This window comes from Cavia porcellus, unplaced genomic scaffold, assembly GCF_034190915.1.
Source record: "Cavia porcellus strain 051 isolate PalLab524CR breed Dunkin Hartley unplaced genomic scaffold, mCavPor4.1 scaffold_9, whole genome shotgun sequence".
NCBI classification, from domain to species: Eukaryota; Metazoa; Chordata; class Mammalia; order Rodentia; family Caviidae; genus Cavia; species Cavia porcellus.
The window spans coordinates 65,789,242-65,805,625 of record NW_026947492.1 but is presented as its reverse complement, the minus strand read 5'-3'; the positions used below and the strand labels follow the sequence as shown (position 1 = coordinate 65,805,625).

The window sequence follows — 16,384 nt, the reverse complement described above, 5'->3', positions numbered from 1 at the left end:
ATCTTGCAGTGTTGTTCTGTCATGAAGAAGGGTAAACTTGAGTCATTGGTAGGGAGATAGATGGATTCCAAGGAAATTATATTAAATAAAATAAATCATATGCACATATTTGACTATCCCAAGGTTTCTTTTAAATGAAAAACTCAAAATATAAATAAGGAGAAAAATAAATATTAACAGGACACAGGAAGACAGTTTTTGTGAAATAAAAGAGACTAGAAGTATAGTTATCATGTGTATATATATATATATATATATATATATATATGCACACATATACACACATATAAATATGTATACTTATTTTCTCATAATATTTTCCATATATATATATATATATAAACACACACACAGATATATATATATATATATATATATATATATATATATACTTATTTATTTAAAATCTTTTCCTTTTCTCCTTTCCCCTATCATTAGCGTATAAACCCACCTAAATTGTGAATAAACATTTCTATGAATTTTAATTTGAGTTGAGATGAAACAAATATTCACTGAGTATGTTCTATATTGAACCCTGGATTAATCTGAACCATTGTTAAAGCATCCTATTAAGTAGCCCAGAAGTAATACAGTAAAAAAATCCTGAACTCCATAAGTTTTCTGCATTCAAACTGGGTGTCAAGTGTTTTAGTCTTTGTGTTGAAGTAAAAAGCTATTGCTCCAGAACTCTGGTAAACAAAGGCCTTCAGACATCACAGGAGAAGATTATAAAATATAAGTGAGTTTTATTGCAGAAATAAGATATGAAATCTTTAGGTCAAAAATCTCTTGGTAAACTCTAGCACATACTACCATAAATCTCATAAAAGGATAGTCATGTTAACTCTTACAAAGAAAAATTTCAGTTATTTTGGAGCATAATGTTGACACAAATAGAAGATAGTTTCTTTGAAAATCTGGCAAGAGAGAAGATGAGATGGTCAATTTTATGACAGCATTGATTACCCTCAATTCTGAATCTGCAGTGTAGATACTAAGAATGTCAGGAATCCATGAATAGGAAGTGGCAGTGATGTGATGCATGGTGGAGTTATGTCTGGGTGGGTTAAAATTTGCCTTTAGAAACAATGAGGAAAATGTCTTGATTCTTAGAATTTCACCCAATATTATCAAAATTGAAAGTTTACACTGAAAAAAGATATATCCTTATTATACTTATCAGCAGAAGATTTGAAATAATGTTCAAAAATGTTATTTTATTAAACTGAATAGAAGCATTTAAAGATCAGTGACAGACAGCAGATAGGTTCGTCTTATCATCATCACAAGACAAAAGAAGATAAATTTGAAGAGGAAGTAGTACATGGTTTTAACAGGCCATTCCTTCAATTGGGAGTTAGATTTGGCTGGCCATTTGGGCAAGGTTCTGAATCACATTCAAAAACAAAATAACTTCAGTATACTTACAGTAGGCTTTTAAGGAACAAATAAATTGTGGTAAATTTGATCATAAAAATACTCTCATCACTGATACATTATTGATTTTACTTATGTATTTCATTATCAGACTGCCCTCCACAGCTTTTAATACAAGAAAAAGACAAAAAATTTTTGAATAGTTCTTGTACTACTATAGATCTGTTCAGATTCAAACTCATGGCATAAGAAAACACTTCCGGGAGAACATGGCGGACAGATAATAGCAACTACCAGAGGCTCTCTGAAAGGCTCGGCTCAGAAGTCAGGAATGATGTGGACTAAGGAGACATGAGCTGGTAGAGATATGCTCTGCTGACTCAGGAACGAACTGGGCTGAGAGAAACCAACTTGGAATGCAGTCCTGGCGCTAAAATAGGAACAGAAAAGACTTGGTGTGGAGGCTGGACCCCGTGCCATTGGAAACCGCGATTTGGGTTTCCCGCCGCTCGGCGGCTGGCTGCCTCCACAGTGGCTCGGCAAGGAGAGACGCGGAGAAGCTCTGAAAACGGGAGTCTGCGAACGGAGTCAAAAACAGGATGGACAAGGAGGCATACACTGACTTGTGGCGAGGTGAGTGAGAGAAACTGACACTCTACCACAGTTTGACTCCAGCGGAGGACTTTCTGGGCTCGGGCAGTCCTGTAAGAGCAGGGCACGGTGGCGACTCCAGCCACACATTCCCCTCTCGGACGGGATTGGTGAAAAGTGCCTGGCCTGCAGGACGCTGCGGGCGGACTTGGTAGGCTGGCCTAACCCAGATCCCAGAGCCTGACAGTGGCCGGAGGGGCGACTGACTCCCACATAAGCTGCCTAGTCCATAACTCCCTGGTGCACAGCGGTGGGCGGGAACACCTAGCCAGTGCAATTTGATCAGACTGTGGCTGACAGGCAGGGAAGCTCGGCCTCCTATGTAAGTTTGCATATATATAAGGAACAGAAAATATGGGGAAGGGAAGCAACAAGAAAGGCTCCTCGGCCCCCAATTCTGAGAAACAGGCAATAGCGGACACCACACCAATAGACATTAAGCACCATATAGAGAGCCTCATAGACCAATTCAGGAATGAAGTTATCAACGACCTGAAGCTAGAAGTATGCAGAATAGTTAGAGAAATGCTAAGCACCACCCAGGAAAAAACAGATGGTGGAATGGAAGAACAGAAAAAGAGGGGAGAATTGTTTGATGGAGAAAACAGAGAAAGCATAGAGTACGTGAAGCAGGTTCAAAGGGACTATCAAGAAATTAAGAAGTCTATCCAAGACTGGCATAACAGCTTGAAAGAAACTAAGGACAGACTATCTGAACTGGAGGGCAGACTTGTAATATGGGAGAATGAAATGAAAAACTTCTTAAAAATAACAAAGAAACAAACAGCAATAATACAAAGATAAGAAGATGATAAGAGGAGCCATAACTTAAGGATTAAGAGCATAAAAGAAGACGTAGGGACACAAACAAGTGAACTACAAAAGCTACTCACAGAAATAATCCAGGAGAATTTTCCTAATTTAGCAAAAGGTAAAGATACTCAGATGTATGAGGCATACAGGACCCCAGCTACCTACAACCCTAACAGAGAAACACCCAGGCATATAATAATAAAAATTCCAGAAATTCAATACAACAACAGAATATTAAAAGCTGTCAGAGACAAGAAACAGACCACTTACAAGGGAACACCCATCAGAATTACAGCAGATTTCTCTGCACAAACCATCAAATCATGAAGAGCATGGGGGGAAATAATTCAAGCTTTAAAAGATAATAATCTCCAGCCAAGATTGAGATATCCTGCACAACTGTCCCTGGAAATTGATGGAAAAACAAGGTGCTTCCAGGATAAAGAGGAACTGGGGGAATTTGCAACCACCAATTCAACCCTACAGAAAGTATTACAGGATATTCTAAAAAAAGAAAAATACAAAGAACCCAGAAATAGTGGCGGGGAGGCCACAACGATTGGATCAGAGAACAAAATGAAGAAGACAAACTGACAGCTACTGACAGAAAAAGAGCTCAACAGAAATGAGACAGAGAAGATTTGATGATAGGAACAGCTATTTTGGAGAAAATGACGTCTTAATAGGTAATACTGATTTAGTATCATCTTGTTTTGAAGTCTCATCTAGCTTTTGTTCTTCTGTCTCCAATGGTCTAAACAGGTTGTATCTTATTGGATTTTATTATGTACGATAGTATAAGCAAAAATCTTTTAAAGACAAGGAGATTATACAGAAACCATTGTTCATTTTCTGTTAGTCGATTCTAAATACTCTGTAATGCTGTCATTCTCTTAAAGGGTTTTACATTGTTTTGATACACTTAATGCTACAGTATACGAAGTTGTACTCAAGGATTTCAAGGAAAGAGACAATATGGTAACTACTTTTATGTCAGGATTATCTGGTGGTGAAACACTATTCTGCTTAAATGGTTATGTTTTGATCTGCGCTGTTTCGCTGCTATGCCCTCTTTTTTCTCAATCTCCACTCCATTATTTACTTTTTTAAATTTTTATCTGTTTAATTAAAGGGAAAAAATAGCAGGATATAATATAGTAACCCACTTTGACTTTCTATTATCTCGATTTGAAGCCCTGTATTACTCTCACCATCTTGTTTTGGACTGATGTTACCCTATTCTGTTTTGCTGGATAGTTTGAAAGTTTAGGCATCAGCTGTGCAGATAATGAGATTCATTATAACGCCCATTCTCATTGACTTTTATCTACTTTTGAAGACCTACAATGTCTCCAATGTTTTGGTTTTGTCGGTTTTTTAATTGTATTATAACTAATTGTTCAATTGTATTATAACTAATGATATAGGCAATTCTATTAGAGATAGCGGGAGGCATTATGGTAACCATTGTTGATCACCTTGTATTATGTTTTTATATTATCTATTATGTCCACCCTTTTGACTTGACCGATTCTGTTCTGTTATGTCTCATTTGGTTTTACTCTCTTGCAAAAAAGCAATAAGAACCGTGGGAGCAATGAAACCCAAAATGTGTAACAGTCATTGTACAAAAGAGAGGAAAAGAAAGTGCTCTAAACTATATAACTGCATGTATATTTAAGTGTATAAGATAGAAAATGATATCACAGAGTTTTATTGGGTCATTGAACAGAACTGTTTGCAGTATCATTGTTGGAATGTCCACTTTACAAGCTTTAATTTTGTGACTTGAACAATTATTTCTAAGATGGCAATATGTAATCCATTGACTAATGATTTCCTTCTGTTCATTTTTTTCTTCTGTAAATCTGTATAACTTGTACCCTTTCACTGTTTTTTTCTTTTCTACTTAAATAAAAAAATTTAAAAAAAGAATAAATGAACAATGTACATCATACAGCAAAAATGCTGCTGCCAATTTTTAATATTGATATTAGATGAATGATATATACAAAAGAAATATGTAAAAAAACCAAGTATCTTACTTATAAAATAAGGAATTTTAGGTCCATAATTTTTGACTAGAGATACAAATATTATCTTAAGGTTTAGAATGTGTTTATTCATGATGACAAATTTCCCTATCTTATTTTATTATAATTTTCCTTGTATTTCCCAAATTGTCAATATGAGCTGGAACATACATTCATATACCATAAAATAAATGTGTAAGCTACTTAAGTATACAACATGATATTAGAAGCATTTGTAATAATGTAGCACTCTAAGCTCAGTAAGAAGCATGTGTCTTAGGAATTCAGTGAAGTTTAAGTGAATCGATGAACTCGCTTTAGTACATAAAGTAAATAAGTACTTTATTTTACATTAGGTCCTATAATGTGAGCAAAAGAGTAATATGCAATGGATGCATGTTTTATTTTCAGATTGTCAAGGAACTTATAGTGTAATATAGCATCTCATTTTTTGCTGGTGCCATCATTATCTGCTAAGTCTATTAATAGGGCAAAAATTCCAATTACAATCTAAATACTCTCACCTTTTAAAATTATTCCCTAAATACCAACAGTGGGGCCTTTGACAACGCATTGTGTTCTAGGACAAGTATGCTATCAGGGGATCACACTGCCTGTCAACAGCACAGACTGCATATTCTCCAGCTTCCTTGACACAGGCATCCCAGGGCTTTAAGCTGTACAGGTCAAGGTCTCCGTACTCTTCTGTGCCATGTTCCTCATCACGTTGGTGGGCAACTTGGCCATCATCACAGTTGTCTTGAGAGAGGATATTCTCCATGTGCCCATGTACCTCTTCCTGGCCATGCTGGCTGCCTCTGATCTGGATCTGTCCCTCATCACCTTCCCCACCATGCTGTGCATCTTGTGGCTGGATGCTTGAGAGCTGACCTTCCCTGCTTGCTTCACCCTGATGTTCTTCATTCACACCTTCCAGGATGTTGAGTCTGCTGTTATTCTGGCCATGGCTTTGATTGCTATGTGGCCTTTTCTCATCCACCGCACTATTCGTCCATCCTCACACACTGGTGGTCTCCAGGGTATCCATGGTTATTCTTTTGCAAACCTTGGCAGTAGAGGTGCCTGTCATCCCTCATTCTCTTGAAAGGGCTGTTCTTCTGCCTCTCTAATGTACTTTCCCAGTCTTATTGTCTACATTCTGATGTTAGAAAGTTCATCCTAATGAGTAGTTAGGACCAAGAAGTAAGAACTGTGTCAATAAAAATTAATTTACATATAGTTGTCAAGATCAATTAAGGCTTCTTAGAGTTGTGAGGTTAAAATTTATATAATATACAACACAAGAAGTAAAGTCTGATTTAAAATATAGACATTAGCTAAAATTAAAGTGTCATAAATTGACTCCTTGATTATAACCATGTATCACATTAATATAAGATTTTCATGATAGAGAAAAAAGAGAGATTATAGGGGGAAATATGCAATTTAAACACTTCTGATTTATTTTTTATAAACTTAAAATTGCTCAGTAACATAAAATCTATTATCTATATATCTGAAAATATCACACTAAAAAGATATTGAATAATTTATTAGCATAGTCTAAAATCACTTCAAGAACTTAAGTTGGGAGATATTCATGTTCTAGATGTATACAGTGTGAAATCTTTAAATTTTTTGGTAAAGAATAAATATTGATCTTGCAAAATCATGCAAATAGATGACACTAAGAGTTGGCTTGGGATGGAAATTCAACAAATACTATTCAGAATTGAAAAACATCATTTCAAAAATGTGAAAGGCATGACTTTAGTAATCTAATCCAAGTACTAATTGTGAGGTCTCAGATATAAAAGTAATTACCATGTAAAATTCTCAAAGGAATTCTCATTCAGGGTTATTCCCTGGGTGGTTCTTATAAATATCCATCCACAGTAGAGATAAATATATACATATTTTTTGTGAATTCTAACAGCTAGAAATGACTGTTGTATCTATTTCTTATAATCATTACTATAGGAGAATTTAAGAAGAAAATCAAGATCTATGATTTATGCTATTATTTCTTTATAAAAATGTATAGAAAAGGTAAGTTAGAATAACTCAGTGCTTAAAATTGCAGGTTCTATAGTAGCATCTCTAGACTTTACAGCAAACTTTTTATATGGTGATATGATCTTGGTAAGTTAATCCAACAGGATCTGAGTTGTCTGTGTAAAACTCAGATAATAAAAAGTATGTAATATGTAGTTGTGAACCTTAAATTTGACAATCTATGTAGAATACATGGAAAAAGGAAGTTTTAGGACAATACTTACATCACAAACAATGATAAACATTTTCAAATATTATTATTGCTTATTATTTCTGCTATATTGGCAATTCCCATGAAAATATGTGATAGCTTCTGCTTAAATGTGATAATATTTAAATAAATTATTTTGCTGGAAGACAACCATATAAGTGGCAAATTCTGTCTTAAATAGCAGTTATAATAATAGTTATACCACTATGTTTCTAATGTCATTCCAACAATTCTCTCTTTTGCTTTTTATTAAAATCTATACAGTGATCCTATCTGTTGCCAACTAGTTCAGATTTTTGCATTTTTTCTCATCTATGTTAAGGCAGAAGAGAATAATGTATATTGATTAATAAAATATAGAATATGCATTGGTAATGTGACGATGTACACTAGATTGCTCTAAAGAAAGGATAATTTTGATTAACGTAGGGGCAGATAAGTATTTTTAACAGCAGAGCAATTTTCTGTCAGCTTGGAGGTACCACATGGAAAATGGGCTGCTGAAGATCTCAAATCTTGGAACATAATTTAGGGACCACCCACCGTGTGCAGAACTGAGGCTTCTCAAAAGTGCAGTTAAAAATGTTGATAAATATTTATTTTGTCTTTGCTAAAATTAAAATTTACTGATTTTAATTGCCAGCTTGATCAATTAAGTCAATATTTCATAGGATGGAAAAATATACTTTTGTATTTGAGGTATTTTGTGCAAAGCATGTTGTAGTATACATAGCTTGGTGACTAGACAATGGGAGAAGCAAAAGACAAATGCAGGTGGAAAGAAGGAAAGGGAAAAGAGAAAAAAAGGGAGTTAAGTCATATTATGTGTATGTACCAGTTCCCTGCAAGGAATGTTAACATTACGTACTAATATAAAAATTTTAAAAATAATCGCAATGAGAAACTTATGAAAACTGGATCTAGCTGTCATGTTGACAGAAATGAAAATGACAACCACTGTGCTCTGTAAAATACTATATTGATGTGAGATAGTGAATAATCATGGCCCCTGATTTTTTCAAGGATTTTCTTATTCGAATGAAAATGTATTTTACATTGAATTTTTATTTGTGGTAAAAACTCCATGTTAGAATCATTGTGAGTCAGTCTTGTTAGGGTGTGGATGATATTATACCATTTTAAATTTTTGATGGTTTGTTTTGATTTTTCTTTATAACATTTTAAATTTAATGATAGCTCCATTATGATTTTCATGGGTGTAGATGCCTAACAGATATCTGGGTTTTATTTGTGTTATGAAATTAATCCATCAGAATATTTTCATTTTAGAATGGGAAACAGGAATTGGCAACATTATTTCTAGGTATATATCAGAATAACATTCAACACTTCTCTCATTTAGTTTGTCCACAGCTAAGAAAATATAAAGGAACATTTTTCCAGTATTCTATTAAATATTATGATAAGAGTAAAAGAAAAAATTTACCTTTTAATGTTAATATTTCCATTATGGTGATAAAATGCAAAACAAATACACATACAACAATTAAAAGTTCAAAAGATACATGTATGGATTACATTGTTAAACCAACTGAAATTATAAAAAAAAAAGAATTCAACTGTTTATTTTTCTGACATGCTTTTTCTTTAAAAAGAAAAGGAAACACAGTGTTTCAAAAAAAGGAATTTACTACAAAACATTTTTATTTAATAATGTATCTCAGATACTGTTATTCATGCTATTCATGCCATCAAATCAAAAGGAATGATTAGGGCTTGATAAATATGTTTGTACTATTGTTTATTCTAGATGTTATGTTTCTGTTCTTTATGCAGTAGACTCCAGCCACCTCTCTGTCACAGCTCCCAACTATAAATCTATTCAGTTCACATCCTTTCTTCTGACTGGTGTCCCAGGATTAGAAGATTTCCAAATTTGGATCTCCATCCCTTTCAGCTTCATGTACCTGTTGGCTGTGACAGGCAATGGTTTTGTTATGGCTGTGGTGGCCTGTGACAAGAGCCTCCACGAACCCATGTATCTCTTTCTGACCATGCTGGCACTCAACGATGTCCTCCTTTGTACAGTCACAGTGCCCAAAATGCTTCTTATCTTCTGGCAGGGTCCTTCTCTGTCCGTATTCCCAGCCTGCCTCACACAGATGTTTTTTGTTCACGCTCTGTTCCTCTCTGAATCTGCTATTCTACTGGCCATGGCTTTTGATCGCTATGTGGCCATATCTGCACCACTGCACTACGCAACTCTGCTGACAGGTTCATTCATTGGCAAGGTAGGGTTAGCACTGGTGGCTCGGAGCGTGGCTGTTGTCACTCCTGGTGTCCTCCTCATTCTTCGTCTACACTTCTGTAAGAGTAACATCATCCATCACACCTACTGTGAGAACATGGGCATTGCCAAACTGGCCTGCAATAGCATCACTCTGAACAGTGTTTATGGGCTCACTGCTGCCCTGCTCACTACAGGGCTGGACTTTGTCTTTATCACAGTTTCCTACTGGCTAATCTTAAGAACAGTCTTCCAACTATCTTCTAGTGAGGCTTGGACAAAAGCCTTTGGAACCTGTGGAGCTCATTTATGTGTCATCTTGATATTCTACACTCTGGCTTTCTTCTCCTTCTTTACCCATCGCTTTGGGCGTCAGATTCCCAGGTACATTCTTATTCTCCTGGCAAACCTCTATTTACTGGTACCACCTACAATGAACCCCATTGTTTATGGTATAAAAACTAAAGAAATAAGGATTCGAGTACTGGGGCTCTTTAGCCAACCAAAACAACCCTGGAACAATGAATTAACAAGGACAAAGGAATCTGAGATGGATGATCAGATTAAAATATGAAATCTGGATCAATCTGGGCAAATCTATCCAAGATTTCCTAACCACTGAATAGAGCATAGAATATTCATATTCCCAAACGCTACATTACTGATATGGGTATACAAGATGGTAACAGGAAATTTAGGCACCATCAAAGAGTCCACCAATATATTAAAGTAGTTAGTGAAATGGCAGCACAATGTAAAGGATTGAAATACTGTTTTTACATCAGATCTGCCTCTTCTATGTCGTTTCCATGGCAAGGATAAAGGATAAAATTAAAACTCAATAGTGTCAGGTATTAATTCTGTTTCCAAATCTGACTGTTCCAGCAAGACCTAAAAACACTAACAAGCAACAAATAATTGCTAAAAATATAAACATTTTAATTACTCAATAATAAATAATAATTTCATATAAGGAATTATCTGATATGCACTTATGTTTGGAACCTATAGCTAAAAATCTATTCCTTTTTTCTAAACAAATACACTTTCTTTCAGTGTCCAGAAAATATTTATTTATCTTATTATTTTTTCATGCTAAAGAAACTTTCACATATTATACATTCACTTTTGTTTGATAAAGTACATAAAAACTGGTTATTTTATGGAAACATCCTGAGTTATATTGTGACATCTAAGCATAAGATAAGACTTAGTAGGGACAGAAGCCAGGCTGCTAAGGTCTCTCAACCATGACAGCATCACTGAAAGACATGACATCCTTTGTCTCAGCTGCTTTTATTTCTGTGATAATAAGTATATTAGCTTCAGACTGGTTCAGATTGTTATCCTGGATAAACACATAATATTCTTTCATGTTCCAATTTAAAGAGTTACAACTGTGTTAGAGACATCTTTGACAGGAAGAAATAATTGCAAATGATTGGCATTTTGTTCACAATATTCATTTGACTTTTGTATTTAAACTAGTTTTTCTAGTTTGGCTTTTGCTATTCTTCCTTGATAACTGCAGCTATGGAACCAGGGTCTTGCTTTATAATCTACAAACCTAACAGCCACAACCCCTCCAACATAGTCAATTTCTTCCCTAGAACACATTCATCTCTTGTTAAAAAAAAAAAAAAAAAAAAAAAAAAACCTGAATTATATCCCAGCTACACTAACAAGAAGAAAGTGCATAAATAATATAATATTGACATACACATTCTACATAGAATTGAGTGTTAGGGAAAAATATTTATGTGTCATCCTATTTACAAATGTACATAGTTCTTTCTAGATTTTATGTAATCCACATTTTTTGAAAATAAATTTCTTTGAAGTTTAAATCATTTGATTGAACGATTGTATGGCAAGTGAAATTTTTAAGTGTTTTACAACGTGCTTTTTATAGAAGGAACGGTCAAATATTTAGATGGTGAAATGGATATCACCATTACAGTTGCCTTCATTGTGTTTTGCAAAAGAAGATCTTTTGCTGTATGAAGATGGTCTTCACATTACACAAAGGGTGACACTGAACATTGTGAAAACAAACTCCTGATATTTTTGCCTAAGGAGAATTTGCAATTCAAAATTGATGACTATTATTTGAGATGATGGATAAGTTACATATTCTGCAGAAATGCAGAGAATACTTTCAGGAGACAAACAAACTCATGAAATTATTTAAAGTGTAATGTGACTGAAAATATCTCTTATTTATCAGTCCATAATCAAATATGATAGATGCTTTAATTATATTGTTGCAACTTTGGCCAAGAAGTGTAGAGTTTTCTCTAATAACTCTGGGTATGTAACAAAGGTATGGACTCCACAGCTTAAGTTCTAAAAACAAGAGAAAGTTTAATTTCTCAATTGCTAGTACCACAGTCTTGCCATCAACGTACTTATTATTTCACATATTAAATCCCTATTCTCTTTACAAAATGCATTATTAGGAAGGAGCATCTTAATTTTTAGAATATGTATTTTCCATGTGTTTTCAATGAGGTATGCTTAATGAATGTAACAATTCTAACAATAAACTATAAGGAAAAGGAGAGTAGATTATAATTAATAATAAATTCATGTGAATTTATTTCACATTTATAACCACTAAAATATTTTAACAGATTTATAAATTCAAAAAATGAAAGTTTTAATAGCTTAAATGTAACTTTGCAAGTAAAAATCTCATTAAACTTTTATTGTTTAGAACAATTGCTCTCAAGAATTTGTTCAGTAAGTACTTGAGTGCCATATTTCGTACATGGTTATGTGTAATTAATTGTTACCAACACAATTAACTGATGGTCATGTTCATGTTCTCAAAATATTCTTTTTAATCAATTATTTCCTCATTATTATACAAAGAGAATTATCTCTTTTTGATGTTCAAACTTCTTCCGTAGTTTATATTTTCTTGGAACAGGTTAATGTACTAAAAGAGAGGCTAAAAATCATTATATTCAATAAAATTATAAAACAGTGGTGAGAACACACACAGTTGAATTAAGATCAGAGGGCAAAGAAAAGTTCATTGACATGCCAGGAGCTCTTAGTATGCCAAAAAGTGAGATATTAATTATAAGTTTCTGAGATGTCTTTATTGTATGAAATGTGACCACAAGAGAGTCCTGGGATTCAAAAATTAAACTGCTCATGTTATTTTAAGACCCGTTTATTTCATTAACATTTCTACCATAAGTAATCGTTAAAAGACATTTTCATACTACATATAGTCTAATTCTTGCAGCTCTTGAATGATAGCAATTAAAATACAATTTATATAAATATGCAGTTAGAATATGACATATACAAGTATTGATAGCCAAAATTCTTTGTTTAAGTCTTCATTTAGCCATTGGTCTTTTTTTTTTTTTTTTTTTTTGAGCTAATGTGGACATGAGAATTGGGTAAATGCAGGTAAATTAACAACAAATATATTAAAACTAAACACAATCACTTACCTGACAATTCCAGAGATGTAAGAAAGGATAATTTAATATGTAGAAAAGAATATTAGATAAACATTACATAAAATTTATCCTACGTTAGCTGGCATAAGATGTAAATATTTACATATCAATGATTTGTATTCCTTGTGTACAAATGTATAGTTTACTCTAAATTTTCATTAAATATAGTAAAATCAAAGGTTCACCAATTACTATACTCCTATCATAATATCTTTGAAATTATCTTTTTTTAAATACTTTTTTATTTTATTTAAAAGAAAAAGAGAAAAAACAAAATAAACAAAGCACTGTAAGGGTACAATTAATACAGAACTACAAAAAAAAAAAAAAAAAAACAGTAAGAAATCACCAGTTAATAGATTACAATTATCATCCTAGAGACAGTTGCTCAAGTCACAGTATCAAAGCATACAAAGTGGACATTCAAACAGTGAGACTGCAAACAGTTGTGTTCAATGATTCAACCAAAAACATTAATATGGGCATCTATTTAACACCCGCAGTTGCATACTTTAGAACACTTTTTTTTCCTCTCTTTTTTACAACAAAATTTACACATTTTGGGTTTCATTCGAGGTCTTTAGAAGGTTAAATTATTTCCAAAAACAAAGTAAAGTAAAAACAATATGATTGTGTTCCTTAAGAAATCAGGTAATGTAGAAAAAGAATAGATGTAAACTTTAAAAGTGATTATGATGCTCCGTGTTGGTTGAACCACAATATGTTTATACTAAGTTAACAGATTTACAAACATAACAATATAATAATAATAATAATAGACTGTAGTAGTACTCCATAGCAAATATTGTAGAATGACAAGAAAACAAAGAAATGTAGGTGTTGCATATTTAAGAAAAAATTCATTGTAAGTATCTTCAACATGTAGATATGGGAGTAAATGATTCCCAGCACATTCTTCTGCCAAATGTTCACAGTTAACAAGGATGTATAAACCCCATGTTACATCAACTGTGGAGTCTGCGTGGGCACCAATTGTGCCCTACAGGTCCTCTTTATCAGGTTCCATCTGGTTTATTTATGCTTTTTTTTTTTTTTTTTTGTCTTTTTCATTTTTATTGGTACCAGAACTCATGACCACACACTTGCAAGGCAGGCGCTTATGCCGCTGAGCTAAATCTCCAGCCCTATTTATGCTTCTTAAGTGATCTTTTGTTGATAACTCTGACTCCAACATACTTAGAGGAGGCAATTCACCATGTATTTACAACATTACAACTGATACTTTCATTTACTTTACAGCATGACTACATCAAATAGAACCAGTTTTGGGGGAGAAAATCAAGTGGAGCACCCCTTGGCGAATCTGCTTGGTTTTCACACTTTAGATGATTGGATCGAGTACTTGGTGGAACCGTAAGTAGATATGAGCCATAAAGATGTACATGAAAGGAGAGGAATGCTTAGAAAAATGATGGACAATAGATAACCCTATCATAGGCACATACAGAATGAGCACAGCACAGATGTGGGAAGCACACGTGTTGAGTGCCTTCAGTCTCCCCGCACAGGATGAAATTTTTAACACTGAATAAAGGATGAAAGCCATACTAAAATGCCCAGAATGTCCAGGTTCCATAGCATAGTAATCACAACTAACCCATATATAACATTAAACTTTGTGTCAGCACAGGCAGGGCGGGTTATGTCCTGATATAGACAGTAGGAATGAGAGAGGAAGTGGGAGTGGCAAAAAGGGAAGAAGGCCAAAGGAACCAGGAGTGGGATTAGTGGAACAGCGCTCCTGAGCAGGGCTGCAATCCCAACCTTGATGATCAGTTTTGGTGTAAGAATGGTAGCATATAGCAGTGGGTGGCAGATAGCTACATATCGGTCCAGGGCCATGGCCAAGAGCACAGATGACTCAATGAAGGAGAAAGTATGAATCAGAAATATTTAGACCACACAGATATTGAACTGAATCTCCCTAGAAATGGACCAGAGCGCCCTGAAAAGTGTTATCACTGGGGAGAGGGACATGCCCATGTCAGTGAGAGAAAGCATGGCCAGGAAATAGTACATGGGCTCATGCAGCCTGGGCTCTGTACGGACAACGTGCAGGATGGTGCAGTTGCCCATTACTCCAACAAGGTAGAGGAGACAGAAGGGGATAGAAATCCAATGGTGAAATTCTGCATAGCCAGGGATACCTTGAGATAGAATGTGGAGGACAGGGTGCTTCCGGCATTTGAGGTTGACATGGAGATCCCTGTTCAACCACAGATTCCACAGTCACACTCCAGTGGAAAGGGCATTGCTAAGAACTGAAACTGCAACAAGAAAAGAATGGAAAAAAAAAAGAGAGAGAGAGAGAACACTCACAAAAATTTAATCCTACCAGTAGGCTCTTTTTAAACCAACGCCATGTAGCTACTTCATCTTTGTCTATTTCAGTGCTGATTTTGATCTGTAAAATATCAATTTATACCCAGCAGGGTCTTTACTTTTGCCTACTAGTTACAAACCCATTTATCATCTTATCTAAAGTCTGACAATCTTGGAAAGATATAATCCAGAATGAGCAGTGTACACCAAAATTCTAATCCATAATTTTAACTTTATATTTTTCTCAGAAACATTTTTCATCAGGGAATTGATCTGTCATTAGCCTGGTTATCTGAAGGAAAAAAAATGACCTCTACAATGATTAACATTAAATATCTTTGTATGACAAAGTCTAGTATTTTATGACACTGTGCAAAACATCAAGCAAAGCACATTTACAGAATTTGTAGAATTTATATAAGATTAAGTAAGCTTGCTTCATGTTCGGGTGTCACAAGCCTGTCTTGTCCTAATAATCAACTCTAAAATCAGTATTTTTTTGTTTCTTATGCCTACGAGTGTGATCAGACTAAGGCAGATTAAATTAAAACAAGATATTTTTAAAATGTAGAATATGTAATGTTTAATTTATGAACTGGTCTATGAATATGATTTTTAAAATTAAAGGTCATTTTCCTGCTTTATTTAAGAAGTCAGAAAATTATTCTGGCCACAAATATATGCTAAACTATAGACATGACTTTGGAAAGATTCTGAGGAAACCTACAATTTAAAACAAAAGAAAGATAATATAGAATAACAATATATAAACACAGTGGTCAGAATACCCATATTGACATATGTACTTGACAGTAAATGAGAAAACTTTTTCACCACTTACTCTGAGATCAAAAAACACATCTCTGAAGAAAAAAGACCAGTTCTCTCTTAAAATCCAACTGGTGCATTACTTGCCAAGCATGCTTGCTTATTAAAAGTCTGGCAGAAGAGTGGACAGCATGTGGCACAGATTACTCCTCAATGTGAGAAAATAAACTGGTATCTGCTTGTATTATACCCTCTGTTCTGACACTAAGATTCTCAAGATCCTGTTTCCTAAGCACTTACGGCAGACATTTAAATAAGGTGTTTAATAATGGCAATTTTGTAAGAAATGAAAGACACGTAAACAGGAAATCAAACAAGTAAATTCCATAGGTAAAGGCAGTTTTTT

General features: G+C 34.3%; 1 protein-coding gene and 1 pseudogene across 1 annotated transcript; one reads left to right on the top strand and one right to left on the bottom strand.

Annotated features, from left to right (window-relative positions):
- The first annotated feature begins 5,838 nt into the window (after positions 1-5,838).
- Positions 5,839-9,962, top strand: LOC100728676 (olfactory receptor 52Z1P-like). Its single transcript, XM_003465371.2, has 2 exons — positions 5,839-5,914; positions 8,938-9,962. Exons 1-2 carry the CDS (start codon positions 5,839-5,841, stop codon positions 9,960-9,962), a joined length of 1,101 nt encoding a protein of 366 aa, XP_003465419.2.
- A 4,175-nt stretch (positions 9,963-14,137) lies between these two features.
- Positions 14,138-15,086, bottom strand: LOC106026598 (olfactory receptor 51G2-like; annotated as a pseudogene).
- Positions 15,087-16,384: the final 1,298 nt, after the last annotated feature.